We start from the raw sequence: 21,095 nt of genomic DNA, 5'->3' as shown, positions 1-21,095 counted from the left end.
AATGTGAGGCCCCTGGGGGACCAGGTACCCTCACTCTGGGAGGGTGTTCTGGGAGGTGCCCCGCGCTGGGCGGACTGGTGGGCTTCAGGGATGGGAAGCTGCTGGATGCGGGAGGGTGTTCTGGGAGGTTCCCCGCGCTGGGTGGGCTGGTGGGCTTCAGAGATTGGAAGCTGCTGGATGCGGGAGGGTGTTCTGGGAGGCGCCCCGCGCTGGCGGGCTGGTGGGCTTCAGAGATTGGAAGCTGCTGGATGCGGGAGGGTGTTCTGGGAGGCGCCCCGCGCTGGGTGGGCTGGTGGGCTTCAGATGTGGGAGGCTGCTGGATGCAGGACTTGGGGCCAGGGGCTTTGGAGAGCGGCATCCCTCCAGGCAGAGCTTTGCCAAGTGGTACCAGCTGGGGTCGGGCGGATCTTCACAGGGTCAGGGCCAGGGGCCTGGGTGGGCACTGGGGTGGTGGGTAGGCACGAGGAACCCATTCAGAGCCAGCTCTGAGGGACCACTCAAGAACTCCCAGCCGGGCTTGCTCTCTCTTAAGTCTTGGGGTTGACCTGGGACAGCAGAGGCAGCTGTGAGAGGCTGGGGTATGGGGCCCCCGGGGTCTGGGCCATGCCTCTGCATTGTGGTGAGTGTGATGGCGTGTGAGTGTGTGTGTGTATGTTTAAGTTTATGTGTGAGCAATAGTGGCAATGATAGTGTGTGGATGGATGTGTATGCCTGTGAGAGTGACTGTATGTGACCGTGTGCATCATGGTGTGTGTGACTGTATATGACCATGTGCATCATGGTGTGTGTGACTGTATGTGACCGTGTGCGTCATGGTGTGTGTGACTGTATGTGACTGCATCATGGTGTGTGTGACTGTATGTGACTGCATCATGGGGTGTGTGACTGTATGTGACTGCATCATGGTGTGTGTGACTGTATGTGACCGTGTGTGTCATGGTGTGTGTGACTGTATGTGACTGCATCATGGGGTGTGTGACTGTATGTGACCGTGTGCGTCATGGTGTGTGTGACTGTATGTGACTGCATCATGGTGTGTGTGACTGTATGTGACTGCATCGTGGGGTGTGTGACTGTATGTGACTGCATCATGGTGTGTGTGACTGTATGTGACCGTGTGCGTCATGGTGTGTGTGACTGTAGGTGACCGTGTGTGTCATGGTGTGTGTGACTGTATGTGACCGTGTGCGTCATGGTGTGTGTGACTGTATGTGACCGTGTGCGTCATGGTGTGTGTGACTGTAGGTGACCGTGTGCGTCATGGTGTGTGTGACTGTATGTGACCGTGTGCGTCATGGTGTGTGTGACTGTATGTGACTGCATCATGGTGTGTGTGACTGTATGTGACTGCATCGTGGGGTGTGTGACTGTATGTGACTGCATCATGGGGTGTGTGACTGTATGTGACCGTGTGCGTCATGGTGTGTGTGACTGTATGTGACCGTGTACGTCATGGTGTGTGTGACTGTATGTGACCGTGTGCGTCATGGTGTGTGTGACTGTATGTGACTGTGCCATGGGGTGTGTGACTGTATGTTGACGGTGTGCGTCATGGTGTGTGTGACTGTATGTGACCGTGTGCGTCATGGGGTGTGTGACTGTATGTGACCGTGTGCGTCATGGGGTGTGTGACTGTATGTGACCGTGTGCGTCATGGTGTGTGTGACTGTATGTGACCGTGTGCATCATGGTGTGTGAGACTGTATGTGACCATGTGCATCATGGTGTGTGTGACTGTATGTGACTGCATCATGGTGTGTGTGACTGTATGTGACTGTGTCATGGGGTGTGTGACTGTATGTTGACGGTGTGCGTCATGGTGTGTGTGACTGTATGTGACCGTGTGCGTCATGGGGTGTGTGACTGTATGTGACCGTGTGCGTCATGGTGTGTGTGACTGTATGTGACCGTGTGCATCATGGGGTGTGTGACTGTATGTGACCGTGTGCGTCATGGGGTGTGTGACTGTATGTGACTGCATCATGGTTGGTGTGACTGTATGTGACCGTGTGCGTCATGGTGTGTGTGACTGTATGTTGACCATGTGCGTCATGGTGTGTGTGACTGTATGTGACCGTGTGCGTCATGGTGTGTGTGACTGTATGTTGACGGTGTGCGTCATGGTGTGTGTGACTGTATGTGACCGTGTGCGTCATGGTGTGTGTGACTGTATGTGACCGTGTGCGTCATGGTGTGTGTGACTGTATGTGACCGTGTGCGTCATGGTGTGTGTGACTGTATGTGACCGTGTGCGTCATGGTGTGTGTGACTGTATGTGACCGTGTGCGTCATGGTGTGTGTGACTGTATGTGACCGTGTGCGTCATGGTGTGTGTGACTGTATGTGACCGTGTGCATCATGGGGTGTGTGACTGTATGTGACCGTGTGCGTCATGGTGTGTGTGACTGTATGTGACCGTGTGCGTCATGGTGTGTGTGACTGTATGTGACCGTGTGCATCATGGTGTGTGTGACTGTATGTGACCGTGTGCATCATGGTGTGTGTGACTGTATGTGACCGTGTGCGTCATGGTGTGTGTGACTGTATGTGACCGTGTGCGTCATGGTGTGTGTGACTGTATGTGACCGTGTGCGTCATGGTGTGTGTGACTGTATGTTGACGGTGTGCGTCATGGTGTGTGTGACTGTATGTGACCGTGTGCGTCATGGTGTGTGTGACTGTATGTTGACGGTGTGCGTCATGGTGTGTGTGACTGTATGTGACCGTGTGCGTCATGGTGTGTGTGACTGTATGTTGACCGTGTGCGTCATGGGGTGTGTGACTGTATGTGACTGCATCATGGTGTGTGTGACTGTATGTTGACCATGTGCATCATGGGGTGTGTGACTGTATGTGACTGCATCATGGTGTGTGTGACTGTATGTGACGGTGTGCGTCATGGTGTGTGTGACTGTATGTGACGGTGTGCGTCATGGTGTGTGTGACTGTATGTGACCGTGTGCATCATGGTGTGTGAGACTGTATGTGACCGTGTGCATCATGGGGTGTGTGACTGTATGTGACTGCATCATGGTGTGTGTGACTGTATGTGACTGTGTCATGGGGTGTGTGACTGTATGTTGACGGTGTGCGTCATGGTGTGTGTGACTGTATGTGACCGTGTGCGTCATGGTGTGTGTGACTGTATGTGACCGTGTGCGTCATGGTGTGTGTGACTGTATGTGACCGTGTGCATCATGGGGTGTGTGACTGTATGTGACCGTGTGCGTCATGGGGTGTGTGACTGTATGTGACTGCATCATGGTTGGTGTGACTGTATGTGACCGTGTGCGTCATGGTGTGTGTGACTGTATGTTGACGGTGTGCGTCATGGTGTGTGTGACTGTATGTGACCGTGTGCGTCATGGTGTGTGTGACTGTATGTGACCGTGTGCGTCATGGTGTGTGTGACTGTATGTGACCGTGTGCGTCATGGTGTGTGTGACTGTATGTGACCGTGTGCGTCATGGTGTGTGTGACTGTATGTGACCGTGTGCGTCATGGTGTGTGTGACTGTATGTGACCGTGTGCGTCATGGTGTGTGTGACTGTATGTGACCGTGTGCGTCATGGTGTGTGTGACTGTATGTGACCGTGTGCGTCATGGTGTGTGTGACTGTATGTGACCGTGTGCGTCATGGTGTGTGTGACTGTATGTGACCGTGTGCGTCATGGTGTGTGTGACTGTATGTTGACGGTGTGCGTCATGGTGTGTGTGACTGTATGTGACCGTGTGCGTCATGGTGTGTGTGACTGTATGTTGACGGTGTGCGTCATGGTGTGTGTGACTGTATGTGACCGTGTGCGTCATGGTGTGTGTGACTGTATGTTGACGGTGTGCGTCATGGTGTGTGTGACTGTATGTGACCGTGTGCGTCATGGTGTGTGTGACTGTATGTTGACCATGTGCATCATGGGGTGTGTGACTGTATGTGACTGCATCATGGTGTGTGTGACTGTATGTTGACCATGTGCATCATGGGGTGTGTGACTGTATGTGACTGCATCATGGTGTGTGTGACTGTATGTGACGGTGTACGTCATGGTGTGTGTGACTGTATGTGACCGTGTGCGTCATGGTGTGTGTGACTGTATGTGACTGTGTCATGGTGTGTGTGACTGTATGTGGGTGAGTATGTCTGTGTGTGAGTCCTGGGAGTGGTGTGTGTTTGAATGCATGGGTGAGTATGTGCGTCCGTGTGCAGGTGTGAGTATTGGTGCCCTCCCCTCCCGGAGGGCCTGACTGCCTGGGCCCCTGAGCCTCTCTCTGAAGACTTGGCCAGGCTGACTGGGCCCCGAGAGGCAAGCGCCGTTCTTTCTTCAGGGTTCCGAGAGCAAGGTCAGAGCGGCCAATCACAGCTTTTGTCTGTCTCTCCCTGGCCCGGAGCAGCCTGTGGGCCGTTTCATTCATTATTAAGTTTTAAATCCACCCAACAGAAACCTGAGCCGTGGCCTCACCCCTTGCGGGCTGGCGTGGTTCTGCCCCGTGTGGCTCGGGAACTTTGCCGGCTTCGTGTGCGGCGTCCTGTGCGCCTTTGTTTTTTCAGAAACAGCCAGCCCCTAGTTTGTTTAGTTTTCCTCTGAGGCTGAACAGGCCAGTGAAGGTGGAAGCAGCCCCTGTCCCTGGGGAGAGTGGGCCAGGCCAGGCGTCTGGAGGAGAGCCCGCCCCTGCCTGCCCGGGTGGATTTAAGGGCCCGCTAGGCTCTGAGCTCTGTGGCCATCTGGGTCTCGGTCCATCCTCTAGTCACTGCACCATCAGGACATCTCCTGGGGTCCTGGGTGGACTTGGGGTAAATCCACGGGGGAAGGGGAACAAAGAAAACGGCCCCCTTAGGATGGTTTGGGCTGGGAGCCCTGCAGACCCCTCTTGGGTTTGTGCTCTTGTCTGATGCCCTGTGCCTGCCTTCTGCCTCGTGTGTCCGTCTGCCTCATGAAGCACTGCCCCCATCGCCAAAGAAGATGCCCTAACTGAATTCACTAGAGTACGTTTTATTTTCTGGGAAAGTCTTGCCTGTGCCCCTGAGGACCAGCGGGATGTTGCACCAGGACGGGGCTGGGAGAGGGAGTCGCCCCAGGTCTTGATCAGGTGATGGGGCCTGCTTCCTTTGGCCTGTGGGACTGATGGTCCGTGAGGTCATTTCCAGTGACTTTTTCCAGGCGGCCCCTCCCCGCCCCATCAGGGAAGTGGCTGAGACCGCACCTCCCACAGGAGTTTCGCGTCCAGCGAGGCCCAGGCAGGTGTTGCTGAGGGAAAAGGCCTGTCCACGCCGTATCCTGCCGGCCCTCTGCCGTCCCCTTACAGACGGGCAGGCCCTCGCGTGCACTTGCTGCCGGCCCCCGGCCGCCTGCCCCCACTCCCCCGCAGCAGTTGGCCAGCTGCACAGCCTCAGCCCGCGTGCTGTCGAGAAGCTGGCTCTGTCCTTGTTTCTCGGCGGCCCTGGGAATTGCCTCTAATCTCCTTTCTGCCTTCCCCCTGCAGATGGTGACGACGACCCACAACTCTCCTGGGTGGCCTCGTCTCCCTCCAGCAAGGATGTTGCGTCACCCACGCAGATGATTGGAGATGGGTGTGACCTCGGCCTGGGTGAGGAGGAAGGGGGCACGGGCCTGCCGTACCCTTGTCAGTTCTGCGACAAGTCCTTCATCCGCCTGAGCTACTTGAAGAGGCACGAACAGATCCACAGCGACAAGCTGCCCTTCAAGTGCACCTACTGCAGCCGCCTCTTCAAGCACAAGAGGAGCCGCGACCGGCACATCAAGCTGCACACGGGCGACAAGAAGTACCACTGTCACGAGTGCGAGGCAGCCTTCTCCCGCAGCGACCACCTCAAGATCCACCTGAAGACCCACAGCTCCAGCAAGCCCTTCAAGTGCACCGTCTGCAAGCGCGGCTTCTCGTCCACCAGCTCGCTGCAGAGCCACATGCAGGCCCACAAGAAGAACAAGGAGCATCTGGCCAAGTCGGAGAAGGAGGCCAAGAAGGACGACTTCATGTGCGACTACTGTGAGGATACTTTCAGCCAGACTGAGGAGCTGGAGAAGCACGTGCTCACCCGCCACCCCCAGCTCTCCGAGAAGGCGGACCTGCAGTGCATCCACTGCCCCGAGGTCTTCGTCGATGAGAACGCGCTGCTCACCCATATCCACCAAGCCCACGCCAACCAGAAACACAAGTGCCCCATGTGCCCCGAGCAGTTCTCCTCGGTAGAGGGTGTCTACTGCCACCTGGACAGCCACCGGCAGCCCGACTCCAGCAACCACAGCGCCAGCCCCGACCCCGTGCTGGGCAGCGTGGCGTCCATGAGCAGCGCCACGCCAGACTCCAGTGCCTCTGTGGAGCGTGGCTCCACCCCGGACTCCACCTTGAAGCCACTGCGAGGCCAGAAGAAGATGCGGGATGATGGGCAGGGCTGGTCCAAGGTGGTCTACAGCTGCCCCTATTGCTCCAAGCGGGACTTTAACAGCCTGGCAGTGCTGGAGATCCACCTGAAGACCATCCACGCGGATAAGCCACAGCAGAGCCACACGTGTCAGATCTGCCTGGACTCCATGCCCACCCTCTATAACCTCAATGAGCATGTCCGCAAGCTGCACAAGAACCACACCTACCCTGTGATGCAGTTCAGCAACATCTCCGCCTTCCACTGCAACTACTGCCCCGAGATGTTCGCTGACATCAATAGCCTGCAGGAGCACATCCGCATCTCCCACTGTGGCCCCAACGCCAACCCGCCCGATGGCAATAACGCCTTCTTCTGCAACCAGTGCTCCATGGGCTTCCTGACTGAGTCCTCCCTCACGGAGCACATCCAGCAGGCCCACTGTAGCGTCAGCAGCGCCAAGCTGGAGTCTCCAGTCGTGCAGCCCACGCAGTCATTCATGGAGGTCTATTCCTGCCCCTACTGCACCAATTCACCCATATTCGGCTCCATCCTGAAGCTCACCAAGCACATCAAGGAAAACCACAAGAACATCCCGCTAGCCCACAGCAAGAAGTCCAAGGCAGAGCAGAGCCCGGTCTCGTCTGACGTGGAGGTGTCTTCTCCGAAGCGGCAGCGGCTCTCGGCGAGTACCAACTCCATCTCCAACGGCGAGTATCCTTGTAATCAGTGCGACCTCAAGTTCTCCAACTTCGAGAGCTTCCAGACCCACCTAAAGCTGCACCTGGAGCTGCTGCTGCGGAAGCAGGCGTGCCCACAGTGCAAAGAGGACTTTGACTCCCAGGAGTCCCTCCTGCAGCACCTGACGGTGCACTACATGACCACGTCCACCCACTATGTGTGCGAGAGCTGCGACAAGCAGTTCTCGTCGGTGGATGACCTGCAGAAGCACCTGCTGGACATGCACACCTTCGTGCTGTACCACTGCACCCTGTGCCAGGAGGTCTTCGACTCCAAGGTGTCCATCCAGGTGCACCTGGCGGTGAAACACAGCAACGAGAAGAAGATGTACCGCTGCACGGCCTGCAACTGGGACTTCCGCAAGGAGGCCGACCTGCAGGTGCACGTCAAACACAGCCACCTGGGCAACCCGGCCAAGGCACACAAGTGCATCTTCTGTGGGGAGACCTTCAGCACCGAGGTGGAGCTGCAGTGCCACATCACCACGCACAGCAAGAAGTACAACTGTAAGTTCTGCAGCAAGGCCTTCCACGCCATCATCCTGCTGGAGAAGCACCTGCGGGAGAAGCACTGCGTGTTTGATGCTGCGACCGAGAACGGCACGGCCAACGGGGTGCCCCCCACCGCCGCCAAGAAGGCCGAGCCTGCTGACCTGCAGGGCATGCTGCTTAAGAATCCCGAGGCGCCCAACAGCCACGAGGCCAGCGAGGACGACGTGGACGCGTCGGAGCCCATGTACGGCTGCGACATCTGCGGGGCAGCCTACACCATGGAGGTGCTGCTGCAGAACCACCGGCTGCGGGACCACAACATCCGGCCCGGTGAGGACGGCAGCTCGCGGAAGAAGGCCGAGCTCATCAAGGGGAGCCACAAGTGCAACGTGTGTTCGCGGACTTTCTTCTCGGAGAATGGGCTCCGGGAGCACCTGCAGACGCACCGGGGTCCCGCCAAGCACTACATGTGTCCCATCTGCGGGGAGCGCTTCCCCTCGCTGCTCACGCTCACCGAGCACAAGGTGACCCACAGCAAGAGCCTGGACACGGGCACCTGTCGCATCTGCAAGATGCCCCTGCAGAGCGAGGAGGAGTTTATCGAGCACTGCCAGATGCACCCTGACCTGCGCAACTCACTCACAGGCTTTCGCTGCGTGGTCTGCATGCAGACGGTCACCTCCACGCTGGAGCTCAAGATCCACGGCACCTTCCACATGCAGAAGCTGGCGGGCAGCTCGGCTGCGTCCTCCCCCAATGGCCAGGGGCCGCAGAAGCTCTACAAGTGCGCCCTGTGCCTCAAGGAGTTCCGCAGCAGGCAGGACCTGGTGAAGCTCGATGTCAGCGGGCTGCCCTATGGCCTCTGCGCCAGCTGCACGGCCCGCAGTGCCAACGGACAGGTGGGCGGCCTGGCCCCGCCCGAGCCTGCTGACCGGCCCTGCGCTGGCCTCCGTTGCCCCGAGTGCAGCGTCAAGTTCGAGAGTGCCGAGGACCTGGAGAGCCACATGCAAGTGGACCACCGTGACCTCACGCCAGAGGCCAGTGGGCCCCGGAAAGGCACCCAGACGTCACCAGTGCCCCGGGTAAGTGTAACCTGCCCCCTGCTCCCCCAGAGCCCCACAGGAGCCACCCACATGGAGCTCTGTATTTCCTGGTGGTGTTCCCATGAGTAGCCCAGAGAGGTGGCTGCCACATAGCGGTCAAGCATATCTGCTCTGCAGTGGACTTGGAGTTTGAACCCAGTATTGCCACTTCCCTTCTAGCCGTGTGACACGGCTGACATTATTTACCTCTCTGGGCTTCATTTAGCCAGTGCTCATCTGTAAAAGGGGAATCATAATTGTCTCGACTCCACAGAATTGTTGTGAGGGGCCCGTGGCATAATGTGTGTCCAGGGCATAGTACAGTGGCCGACACACAGTGAGGGCTCTGAGAATGATGGTGCCGTCATTGTTGTTGGTCTGAGTGGGCTTGTTCACTTGCTTGTTGAGTCTCCTTGGGCAAGTTGCTTTGCTCTCTGGGCCTTAGATTCAAGATTCTTGTGATAATCCAGAGAGAATGTAGAGAGGGCTTAATCTGGCACTTGGTTAGGGCTCGGCTGTGCTAGCTGCAGTCACCAGCTGATATTATTATCAACAGCATCATTATACTTAGTGCAGTTGCGGGTGCCTGGAGGGCCCTAGCAATGGTCCCAATTACTGTTATTATTAATGATTGATTGGTTCATTCATTCATTCATTCATCAAATTTGTCCTGTGCACTTGTTATGTTTGGGGGTGCCTGGCAGCTGAAGAAAATCAGACATGGACCCTCCCTTGGGGGCTCCCAGACCAGGGGGAGCCACAGACCCATAACCAGTGGGTTTCTGTGAGGCAGGAAGTCTGGGCTTTTGGAGGGTCCACACAGGCCCTGGGTACAGCGGCCGAGGGGCACCTGATGGTGGGCCTGGAGCCTGTGTGGCCCTCGGTGTCAGACAGAAAGGGCCTGGGGATGCCCACTGAGTCTGTGTTGTCTGTTTGCAGACTGAGGAGGTGCCAGGCGGGTCTCAGGAGTGTCCTTCCCTTGGGGGCCTCTGCTGATGCCACTGGCAGTGAGGCAGGATTTGGGGAAGGGCACGTGCCGCAGGCGCCTCCTGGAAGACAGGATGTTTGCTGAGGTGTTTCCCTACCGGGTCAGAACTGGGGACTGGAACTCTGGGATTTTGAGGCGGGGAGAGAGAGAGTGAGAGAGAAGGAGAGAGTGAAGGGAGGATCCTGGCCCAGCTCCCCACTGAGGCCCAGGAAGCCGGAGGGCCTGGCAGTGATCACCTGGCCGCAGGGGGAAACGCCTGAATGCGACCAGAGCTGTGCGTCCGCCTGGGGCCTGGGGCTCTCTTCAAAGGTCCGTCTGGAGCAGACGGCTCCATTTAGCGCTGGCACACCCCACCCTCTCCAGGCCTTAGACCGAGCTGGGCCTCTAGGCAAGGGTCCAATAGGACACGGGTCAGAGGTCCTGAGCATGGCCCCGCTCACTGCTGCCCAGCTCTGTCGTCCGCAGCCTCAGCTCGCCGGCTGCCAGCATGGGTGGACTGGGGGTGCTGTTGGGCCCTGGAGTGAGACGCATTGGGTTCAAGTCTCCGTCTTCCAGTGCCTGCCTGGCCTCTGTCATCACCTGTGAAGCCAGAGGGTAATAGTAATAACAGCAGTCGTAGTAGTCTGGCTCCAAAGCTGACAGGACTGGGAGGCACTGGGCAGCCGTTCTGGATTTTCAACCAACATCTACTCTGGCTGGTGCTTTTCCTCGTCATTTGTTAAGTGCTGTGATGACTTCCCGTGCAGATGTCAGCATTCTGCGCTGAGGCATCAATGAGTAAAGGCAGTGCTGGGCACATGGAAACGTCATTTGATCTTTTTCCCATTTATAATCACAACTCACACTTACCAAGGGGTAAGGACGTGCCAAGCACTTTATACCTATTCCATCCTTACAGCGCTCACCTTACAGACGAGGACATGGACACACACAGCCATTAGGTAGTTTGCCACGAGCCGTGTGCTGTTAAGAGGCAGAGAGGGGACTTGAACTCAGGAGGTGTGTGGTGCCCCAGCCAAGCTCTTGACCAGCCCTCCACTCAGCACCTCTGGAGCTCATCCTGGAGCCCATGGGGCAGTGTCCAGGGCGGTCGTCCCCCATGCTGAGGCCGTGGGATGGAAAGCTCCCATCCCTGCTTTTTCGGCACTGCCCAGCACTGCGCAGGGTCCCCGATGGCCACGGGGCTGCTTCTGGTGCCTCCAGAGCCTCGGGCTAATGGAGCCCCCTCCTCCCTGGTCTCAGCCCTGGATCCTGCATCAAGTGCTGCTTCATAAAGCCCCTACTGTGCGGGCACAGGCTCTTATATCATTTCCATGGCAACAAACTGGGAGCCTTGCCGTGACCTCTGTTTTGGCAGAGGGGATCCAGGCTAAGGAAGGTGGAGCCACATACGGGAGGATGCACAGCTGTAGGTGGTAGTGCAGGGATTCAGACCCCAGGGGCTTGTTTTCTGGGAGCCTGACAGGCCTTCCTCTCCTCGTCCCAGGCCTTGTAAGAGAGGAGGTGAGCTGACAATCCCATCTAGAGGCCTGGGCAGATGGTCAGTTTGCAGAAAGGAGCTAGACAAAGCCCAGGGACCTCTCCAGGGAAGGTATAGCCTCTGGGGCCTTGCCCCCTGCTTGGGCACGCCTGGGGGCAGAGGCCCAGCTGTCTGTTAGCCCACGCCCCTTCCCCCGGGACTCACACATGTAAGAGCAGACTCTAGGGGCTGCGCAGGGGCTTGGGGGCTGGCTGGGACCCTTGGGAGTGTATCCATAGCAACCAGCTCTCGGAGGACTGGGTTCCTGTGGGGCTGAGGCTGCTGTCGGCTGGAGCGTGAAGCGTTCAGGTTTCTGCCTCCCCCTCTGTTTATGCGTAATGACAACATAACCCCAACTTGAGGCCAGAGTGGGCAGCCCCCAGCCCTCCCGCGACTCACCAGATCCTCATGGTGCAGGTGGGGCAGCCTGGGAGCCCTCACACCCATCCTACAGCGAGGTCAATACACATCCACGTGAGAGGGCTTGTCCAGGTCGCACCAGCTTCCTGTCACCCAGGCCAGGACTGTCCAGGGCCATCTGGGGCAGGGAGCCGAGAATGGCAGCTCAGACAGTGGGCTCCAGAGGGCCCCTGCCTGGCATCGAATCCCTGTTTGCCTGCTCACCAGCATGGGCCTTTGGCCGAGTGGTTTAGCCTCTGGAAACTCCAGTTTCTCCAACCCTGAAAATGGAGCTTGCAGAAGGCTTGTGAGTATTCAGAATAAACAGTGTCTGCACACAGTGGGTGCTCCCTGAGTGTGAGCTGTGATCACAGTCATGGAAGTGAGCAGCTGTGGCTGTCCTTCCCCCCTCTCCTTCCCTTCTCCTCTCCTGGCTCTGCTACTCTCACGTGTGTGCTCTTTATGCTGGACCCCCTCGGAGGTTGCTCAGGGCCACACTGGGCTGCCGGCCCTGGGGCTCAGCTTTGGTCTCCGGGCTGGGCCCCTGGGAAGGGGCTTATGGCAGAGGAGGTACTTTGAATGCCAAGTTCTGTCTTTCTGTAATTGTCTCCTAGTGGAGGCTGAAGCGCCAGAGGAGGAGGGGGTCTCTGCGGGATGGAGAAGGGGAAACAGACCAAGAAGAGGTGTTGGGGTGTAGGCTGGGGGCCGGCTGAGGTGCCGCAGGAGGGAGGCAGAGTGAGCGAGTCTTCACCTGTTTCTCCTCGTCCTCATGTCCCAGCCACATGGAGGACCACACGGCCCGGCCGGTGCCCGCTGCTCTGGACCTGGGCACCCCGGCCTCACGTGCAAGGCCGGAAGGGCCGTCTTTGTGAGGGGTGTCTGGGTATATACATGCCTTAGTGAGTGCTGGTGCTGGTGGACCTGTGTGAGTGTGCCTGCATGTGACTGCATGTGTACGCTTACATGTCTACACGTGTGTACACGACGGTGCGTATCTCTGCATGCACCGAGTCAGAGCCGCCCCTGCCTCTGTGGGCACGTTTGGGAGTGGTGGCGAGGCTCTCAGGCTCCAGGCAGAGAGGTGAGAGCCTTTGCGTCCGTGGGGATGAGGGTAGATGTGTCAGCCTGTGTGCACCTGTGGTCCAGAGGGTGTCTCCACTTCTCTGAGGGTGTTGCACCCGTGTATCCGTGTTACAGGGAGCAAGTTGCTGGGGGGCAGGGGGGTTGTGGGTGTGTCCATGATGGTCTTGTGTGTTGGTGAGTTGGAGTGAGGGAGTGTACGTGTGTATGCTCGCATGTCTGTGTGTATGTCCTCATGTGTGGGTCCATGCCTGTGCACACAGGCTGTGTGTGTGTGTGTGAACCCCCAGGCTCTTCTCTCAACAGTTCCTCTGACCCCTCCCTTTGGGAATCCCCAGGAACCTGTTTCCCCACCAGGCAGGACCCACTTAGCTGGCAGTCCTCTTCCTGCCACCAAGGATGACCATATGGTGGAGGGACATTTGGGGGTAGCCTCTCGTCCTGCCTAGGCCCCTGTGATTTATTTTCCTAGCACAGCAAGCCCACTGCATTCACCTGCCCCTAGGAGGAACAACCAAAGTCCCTTTGATCATGGACTGTCCCCTGCATTGGCCTGGGCCAGCCGTGGCCATGGCCTCCAGCGACTTCCACCAAGCAGAACCAAGCATGGAGGGGGACATGGCCTTCCTCGTCCAGCAGGCCTGCCCTGGGCTTCCTTGGCATGGAGCTTCCTGGGGTGTGCTTCATTCTTGCGTTTACTGTGCATTTATTCGTTAATTCATTCCTTCATTCATTCAAGCATCAGCGGCTCTTATGCTTGCCGGACAGAGTGGGTGGGGGACACATGTGAGAGGGAAGGAATGATCTCAGTGGAGAAACCAAGGTCGTTCTCCATGAGCACGGACCTGGAGTTAAGCTGAGATGGGAGTTTGGTGACAGCGTCCCCCCAGAAGACCTCAACCCCTGCAGTCTCTCCTGGCCCGAACATCTCTGCCTGTTGTGGGAGTGGACTCCCCAGCCCTGTCCTCTGCTCCGGACTTACCCCTATCTTCGCCAGGTGTTTCCATGCTCAATGCCTGCTTCCGGGCGCAGTGCTGTGGCCTGCACCGAGAACACACTGAACCCCAGGGCTCCTGAAACACTAGGGGAAAAGCCCCCTGGTCTTGTAGAATGGGCCCTGGAGCCGGGACTCTGCCTCTGGAAACTAAAGCTCCCAGCACTAGCTGTTCCAGTTGTTTCTTCATTCATTTGTTCAACAAGCATTTTCTTAGCACTGATAACAATCACAATAAAGGTTAAATAACTATTAGGCCCTCCCTCTGGGCCAGGCCCTATGCTGGATGGTGAGGACCCGGGATAGCTGAGTCATCTTTGGTTCCCTTTGTCCCTTCTGCCCTAAGAGAGTGCTTTGCACATGCCAGTTTGCAACTTTGCTCATTTGTCCAACGAATGCTCCCTAAGGGCTTGTCTTTGCTGGCCGTGGGGCCTCACAGGTGGGCAGAACACGTCCTGGCCCTCCGGGGGCTCAGGGTGCAGTGGGGGGCAGGCAAGTCGATCAGCCACGACAGAACTGGGTGCTGCTAACTAGATGCTTTCAGCATAAGCTCAAGGACCTGGGGAGGCCCTGAACTCATTCTGAGGTGGGAAGAGGAGGCTTCTCAGAAGAGGTGACATTTGAACTGAGTCCTTAAGGATGGAGAGGGTATTCCAGGTGCAGGAAACAGCGTGGGTCCCGGCCTGGAGCTGAGACCAGGCCCTTTAGGGGGACTGCAGGTGTGGGTAGAGCCAAAGTGGGAGCTGGCACAGCTGGGCCCCCTGCTGGTTCATCCTGGCTACATGATGGAGGGTTGGGCCTGAGTGCTCAGCCAAGACATCTGAAGTCCTCCCTTTTCCAGAGGTCAAGGGAGGCCCCATCATCCCAGGAGTCAAAGTGGTCTTCAAAAAGCTTGGATATTTTGAATCTCAATACCATGCCTCCCTCTTCATAAAAATCCACAGCCATAGCCCTTTCCCCACACAGACAACACCACCCCTGTCCACCGTGGACTGGTTTCACAACCACCCAGGCTTAGTTATTGAGAGTGAGCTCCACTCTTTGGGACGTGTCTTTGAGAAGCTTTGAAGCTTCTTCTGATCTCCCTTTTTCTGCCCCCACCCCCTAAAGGCGGCTGGCAATAGCTCCCTGTGTGTGGACGTCAGCTGTAGGATCACCTGGGGCTTTGTGTGTCTAGGGCAAATGAAGAATTCCTCACTCACCCCTGAGCACTAGAGTTGGTGGGCATAGTGTCCTCTGCTCAGCCACATAGTTCTTAGGGTGGGTAAATAGATGAGAGAGTAGTTGGATGAGTGAAAAATGGATGAATAGGTGGATGGGTGGATTGGGTGTGGATGGAGGTGTGTGGGTGTAGATGGATGGTTGGGTAGACAGATGGATGGGTAGATGGATGGATGGATGAATGAAGGTGGATGGGTGTTTGTGTGTGTGTGTGTGTAGATGGATGGTTGGGTAGACGGAAGGTAGATAGGATGATGGGTAGATGGATGGATGGGGAGATGGGTGGATGGGAAGATGGATTTGAGCATGTTCCAAGCAGGCATCCTCCCTCAGCTTCCTCTCCGTGGTTGGTGTTGTGTGCTCTCACCCTGGAAAGGGGCAGTTTCCACAGGTCTAGCAGAAGAGCAGCTCCCTTGGAGTGTAGCCTATTCCCTGTTTCCCCAGGCTGGAGAGCTGGATTCGGAGGCAAGTGCGGAGAATGGCCTGGAGAGACCTGGGAGGGGACAAGGCCATTCTGGGGAGTTTTGAGTGAGGACCTCCAGGGACTTTTGCTTTTTGTTCTTTTCCACCTCCTGACTGTCTAATTCCTTTTTGGTTTCCAAACAGAAAAAGACATACCAGTGCATCAAGTGCCAGATGACCTTTGAGAACGAGAGAGAGATCCAGATCCATGTTGCCAACCACATGATTGGTAAGAGTTCCTCCCACCCGTGCCGGCGCCACTCCTCAGCGTTTGGAATTTGCTGTTCCAATCATCATTTCACTGGCTTTTAGGGCAAAGGATGGAGTCATTGCTGCTGTTTCTGAGACATTTCAAATAGGAGTAAAAACGTCAGAGCTGGAGCACTTTCTCCATCTGAGCTTTCTTGTCGCTGCTCCACTCACATTACAATCAAACCTTTGACAATCTCTTCCATTTCTCAGCGTAAATTTCTCTCCATTTCTGAAATGAAGTACTTTCCAGTTGTCAAGCACTCAGGGGCAATTATGCTTAAATTTTGTATGTCATGATATGTAATAGATTTAACTGCTCACGTTTCCCCACTAAACATGGTGAATTCCTCAGGCACGTTGTCAAAACAGAATGCCTGCAAAGTTATTCGGTACTTTTCCTATTCCTCTTCAAGTAGTTTTGGACTTTGGAAAATGCACCCTTTCTGGAAGGGGAGGCTTCAAAGCCCCATCGTGTTGCCCCTTGGCCTGAGGGATGGAGGGAAGCTGTGAACTCTTACTTGCCTTCTGTGGCTGGGTGTAGTCTCCCTGGCAGCTGGGGATGCCCTTGCTATAAGAGAGGGCACAGCTGGATTTCTGGTGGGCACTGGGCTGACCCAGGGGGTAGTGAGTTTGGCAGTGAGGGCCTTGGAAGCTTCTGGAATCCTGGTGCCCTGGGTCTTTGGTGGCAGTGTGATGCCCTTCTCCAAGACCCCTGCTGTCTGAGCTGAGAGGCTTCAGTCCCGTGTTGAGCATCCTGACCCTTACTTCCTCTCCACTTTTCTTCCCTTACCATCTTTTCATTATAGTCTTAGCAACAGCCGTGCCAACAGAGTACTGTTTTACAAAAACCTTGATTACACACATTAAAAAATCCATTTACTGTGTAGCTCAGTGAATTCTCATGAACTGAGTACACCTGGGTAAGCAACACTCAGATGAGGAAGCAGACCATTCCCGTGTCCCAGGAGCCCTGCTCTTGGCCCCCCCCAGCCCCTCCCCCCACCAACAAAAGGTCCTCACCACCCTGATATCTGCCAGCATAGGTGCTTTCCGCTGTTTTGGACTTTATATAAATGAGCTCATTTGTGTCTGGTGCCTTTTGCTTATTTGTATTATTGCCTGTAGTTGGACATCACCCCTTCTCACTGGTGTATAATATTCCATCGTGCGAACACATCACCATTTATCTATTCTACTCTTGATAGGCACTTGGGTGGTTTCCATTTTGGAGTTGTTTCAAACAGTGTGCTGCTATGAACATTCTTGTAGGTTTCGTGAACATATGCACGTAATTTTAAAGGGAATATCTCTAGCCCTGGAATTGGCGGGTCATAGGATATGGGTATGTTCACCTTCAGTCGATACTGACAAATTTCCTAACTGGTTGTATGAAATTATGCTCCCCTGGCGGTGGACGAGAGTTGCTCCACATCTGTGCATCATCCATGCTTTGCGTAATAAGAGTGGTCGCAAAGGCCTTTCCTCAGTGAAGCTGTGCTCAGGGCCAGCACAGTCCCTGGTCCCACCAGCTGCAGCCTCGCTGTGCTCAGGGGGCTTGGGTGCTCAGCAGCGGGCTGGGAGCTGGTCTCCTGAAGGCGCTGAATCCAACTGTGTGCGTGGTGGGGCTCACCCAGTGCTGAGGGGACACGAAGAGCCAGAGGAGCCTGCGAGGGGCAGGTTGGGCCCTGGGGGTTCAGCCGGATGAGGAGATTGGTGGCCTTTTAATTTCTTCTGTTTGAAAGCCCCCTGCTGAAGGGGAGAGGGAAGCCGCCGCGTCAGTCACCGGCTGTGGAGAGCGCCTCCACGGAGTGTTGGGGGTGAGGATGAAGATATCTAAAGCTGTCTGCTTCGTTGCAGGTGTTGGTGCCCTCCTGTTGGTCAGCACGAAGGGCGGGAGCCCAGCTAATGGGACCACAGTGATTTCAGGGGCGTTCCCCCACTTCTCTCGTCCACCTTTCCTGTCGTGCAAAGCCTGGGAGCTGTGTGTCCTCAGGTGGAGGGCGAGGCGTTGCTCTTAACCAGAGTTATGGGAAATTGGAAAGGAGGGTTTGATGGCCCCTAGGCCTTTGTGTGAGCGGCTGGCCGGCCTTTCTCAGGAAGGTGTCCTGTCTGGTAGCTAGACAGGGCCCCTCATGCACACTTGCTCGGCAGTGTCCTGACCTGGCCTGGTTTTCAGGACGTGTAGGAGCTGGGGGCCTGGGGAGCAGGCAGCAAGGAGCTGTTGGTCTCAGTCTCAGAGTCCAGACGAGACATTTATGCAATTGCAGGAAGTCTCACCATGCAGGCCCTGGCGCGTGGCTGTGAGGCGTGGCCTGAGGACCCCTTCGCGAGCCACACTTGTTGGGGCAGGCTGGCATCTCCTCTCGCTCTAACCTGCTCTGCCCACGTGCTCGCCCTTCCCTGGCCTCATCCACCCGATCTATCAAAGAACGTTGACTGAGCACCTGCTGCATTAGAGAGCTGGGGAGGTTTCTGCGGGTGTGAGAGGGTTCGCTGTCCCCACCCTTAGAGACCTCACGGCACCCCATAGAGGACGTGGTAGGACACACCCCCTGCAGCAAAGGGAGGTCGTGTTGGGTAAGGATGCGAACAGCTGCCAGGTACTGAGCCCCGCCACATGCCAGGTACTGATTGTAGGTGCTAGTTCTCCGTCTCACAGAGGAGGTTTAACGACTTGCCCAAGCTGCCAGCCAGGAAGTAGCGGAGCTGGGGTCTGAATAAAACCAGGCTCTCTGCGCAGCATGTGGCTTCTCCGCCAGGGCCTGTGGTGGGATGACCCGGCGCTGCCCTCAGGGGTCCCCCGCCTGGGGGAAGGCTGACGGGCATCCAGGTGGGCTCAGCACAGTGTGGTGGGTGCTCCTGGAACAGGGACCGTTGGATCCAAACAGGTCCATCAGAAAGGGCTGGGCGTTGAAGGATGAATAGGAGTTTTCTCTGTGACAGGGACATCCCTGGCAGAGGGAGCAGTCTTGGCAAGCAAGGACAGTCTCCAGAGAACAAGGCCCTTGGAGGGCTCAGCATAAGGAGGCGGGCTTCCTTGAAGGATGGGTTGTTGTTAGGCTGAGGAGGAGGGGAGCACTGTGTGTGGGAAGACGTGGGCTGAGCAAGGCTCAGGGGCAGGGGAAGAGGAGATGCGGTTAGGAGCTGAGGAGCCTGACCCGGCCAGGATGGAGGCATCTCATGGGGCAGCATCGTGGGCACTGAGGGTGGGAAGGTGATTTGGCACCGGGCCACAGAAGGCCTTGAATGCCAGGTTAAGGGGTCTGGGTTTGGAGTTGACCCTATAGGCCAGGGTCCAAATCTGGGGTCCCTTTGGCCGATGTTTTATTTGTCTTCTCTTAAAAGTCCAGAAGAGGTGGCAGCCAGGGCCCTGCGTTCTCACATGCACAGCTGATGCGAGCTGGGCTGCAGCTCGGACTGTGTGTTCCCAGGCACCACAGTCCCCATCAGTCCCTATTGTGTTTTAGGGGGATGCTTTATTCATTTGTGTCCCCAGCCTGGTTCCTGTGGGCACCTGAGTGTACAACCCTGGGCTTACACACTAGGGAGCCATTGAAGGTTTTGGAGCAGAGTATGGCCTGGACATAGCCGAGCACTTTAGCGAGAGTAATCTGGCCACAGTGCTGAGGGGGAAGAAGATGGGAAGAGAACAGAGACACCCCTGGTCTGATCCAGAGGTGAGGGACTGAGGCGGGGGGGAGAAGAGAGAGGAGAGGGGATAGAACTTAGATTTGGCTTGTGCCGTGTGCCTCGCTGGCCCTGGTGGCTTGGGGAGGGTGTGGGGGACAACGATGGGAAGTGTGGATGGAGAGAGGCAGGCACAGGAGTCCTGGCTGGGGGCTGGCTTTGCAGCCCAGTGTCCCCAAGGACAGCTTCCCTGCTAAATGGCCCGAGCCCAGGGTGGCGCCTGGAGCTGGCGGGGTAAAAGCCCCTTAGTGGCACCAAGGGGACTCAGTGGGCAGAAGTGGCCCTGTCAGCTTGGCGGCCTTCTCATAAACTCGGGGCCCTGGGGTCTGAGACGGGCCTCCCCGGGACCCAGACTGCTGGAGGCCTCCCCGGGGGACACTAAACTGGCCTTTTTATAGTGGGCCTCTCCGTGGCTGTGCAGCCTCCAGACCCCGGGAGTTATGACGACTCAGGGACACGTCTCCTTGGAAACGTTCCCAGCACCCCCTCCCGGCCGCTGGCGCCGAGGGAGCGATTCATTCGGAGCCCAGAGAAAGGCAAAGGGCTTGAGAAGCCCTTTCAGCAGGGGGGTCTCCTTTGCAATCCCCCCTCCCCACAGAGAATAGGGCCCCCTTCTCTGGGCATCCCTGAACTTTGGAAATGGTTTTAGACCCCCCCCCCCACCCCCCGCCCCCAGCAGTCACATCAAAAACTTGAAGCAGTCCCCGCTCAGATCTGCAGCCTCCTTTGGGCTGACCTGGCTCCGCCCTGCCACCTGCCCGCCTCCTGCTGCCCCCATCCAGCCCCAGACTCTGGGAGCCTGGCCGCCTCAGCTGCATGCTCTTCGGGAGGCCCCTGCCTTGGGCTCCCTGGGGCCTGCTGAGCAAGGGCTGAAGGCAGGCTCGTGGGGGGTCTGGCCCAGAAGCAGAGCCCCGCCCATGGCTCTTCCCGGGGTGTGGAATGTGTGCATACAAGGCTTGCACTTGGGGCCTCAGCCCCCCAGGAAGCTGACTCACTGGGAGGCCCACCCTCTCCTCAGTTACTTTGGACATTTCTCCTCTTCGGTCATGTGGGTGGATGGCTGGATGAGGGGTCTGAGAACTTGTCCTTGAAATAATGAACTTTCTATGACCCAGGTTGGCCCCAAAGGCATGACTCAGCCTTCATGGGCCCCGGGGGAGCCCTGACGAGGGTCAGGGCTGGGAAGGGACAGTCCTCCGGGAATCTTGTCAGGAACGTTTGCCGTCCGTGACCTTGGAAAGTGCTGTGGACCCTCTGGTCCGGGTGGACATTCGTCATTAGCACATGGGAGTTCTTGGTCCCATCGGCCCCTTTCCTTGGGTGCCTCTTAAGGGCCGGGCGCTGCTGTCGGGCTGAAGCGATGGGGGCGTCTGGAAGATCAGCCTCTCCCCTCCAGCTCAGGCCTTTAAAAGGCCCCCCGTGCTGGGCGGGTGGCCCTTGTGTGTCCTCCCGCTCGCTGTGACAGGGTGGGCCCTGGTCCACCCCGAGGGGAAAGGGGTGCGTGTGAGACAGAGAGGTCTTCTGCCTTCTCAGTCTCTAAGAAGCTCATCCTGGAGACAGACTGAAAGCGACTTTGCAGACCGGGGGCCCCTCCTCTGCGGCCCTTTGCACAGCCAGACCCTCGCTGAAGGCCTGGCCTGAAGTGTTTCAGAGGGAACGAAAGTCTGGCGTGGAAATTGGTGTCTCACTCTCGTATTGGAGAAAGACAAAGTCCCTCAAATAGATCTGAAACATAATGGGGAAAGGAAAAGGAAAAACAGAAAAAGGGTTTGTGTTTCCTTTCTGCTGCAAGCACGTTGC

At 57.0% G+C, this 21,095-nt stretch overlaps 1 protein-coding gene across 4 annotated transcripts in view; it reads left to right on the top strand.

The window, feature by feature from the left end:
• ZNF423 (zinc finger protein 423) overlaps positions 1-21,095 on the top strand; it is a 319,206-nt gene that overhangs the window by 178,764 nt on the left and 119,347 nt on the right. For all 4 annotated transcript variants that reach the window (XM_070500329.1, XM_014857529.3, XM_070500331.1 and 1 more), the window contains 2 exons: positions 5,479-8,693; positions 15,501-15,585. In XM_070500329.1, the coding sequence (XP_070356430.1) occupies positions 5,479-8,693; positions 15,501-15,585 (3,300 nt within the window). The remainder of the gene's footprint in view (positions 1-5,478; positions 8,694-15,500; positions 15,586-21,095) is intronic.

This window comes from Equus asinus, chromosome 28 (assembly GCF_041296235.1).
Source record: "Equus asinus isolate D_3611 breed Donkey chromosome 28, EquAss-T2T_v2, whole genome shotgun sequence".
Lineage (NCBI taxonomy): Eukaryota > Metazoa > Chordata > Mammalia > Perissodactyla > Equidae > Equus > Equus asinus.
This window is presented reverse-complemented; position numbering and strand designations above follow the sequence as displayed.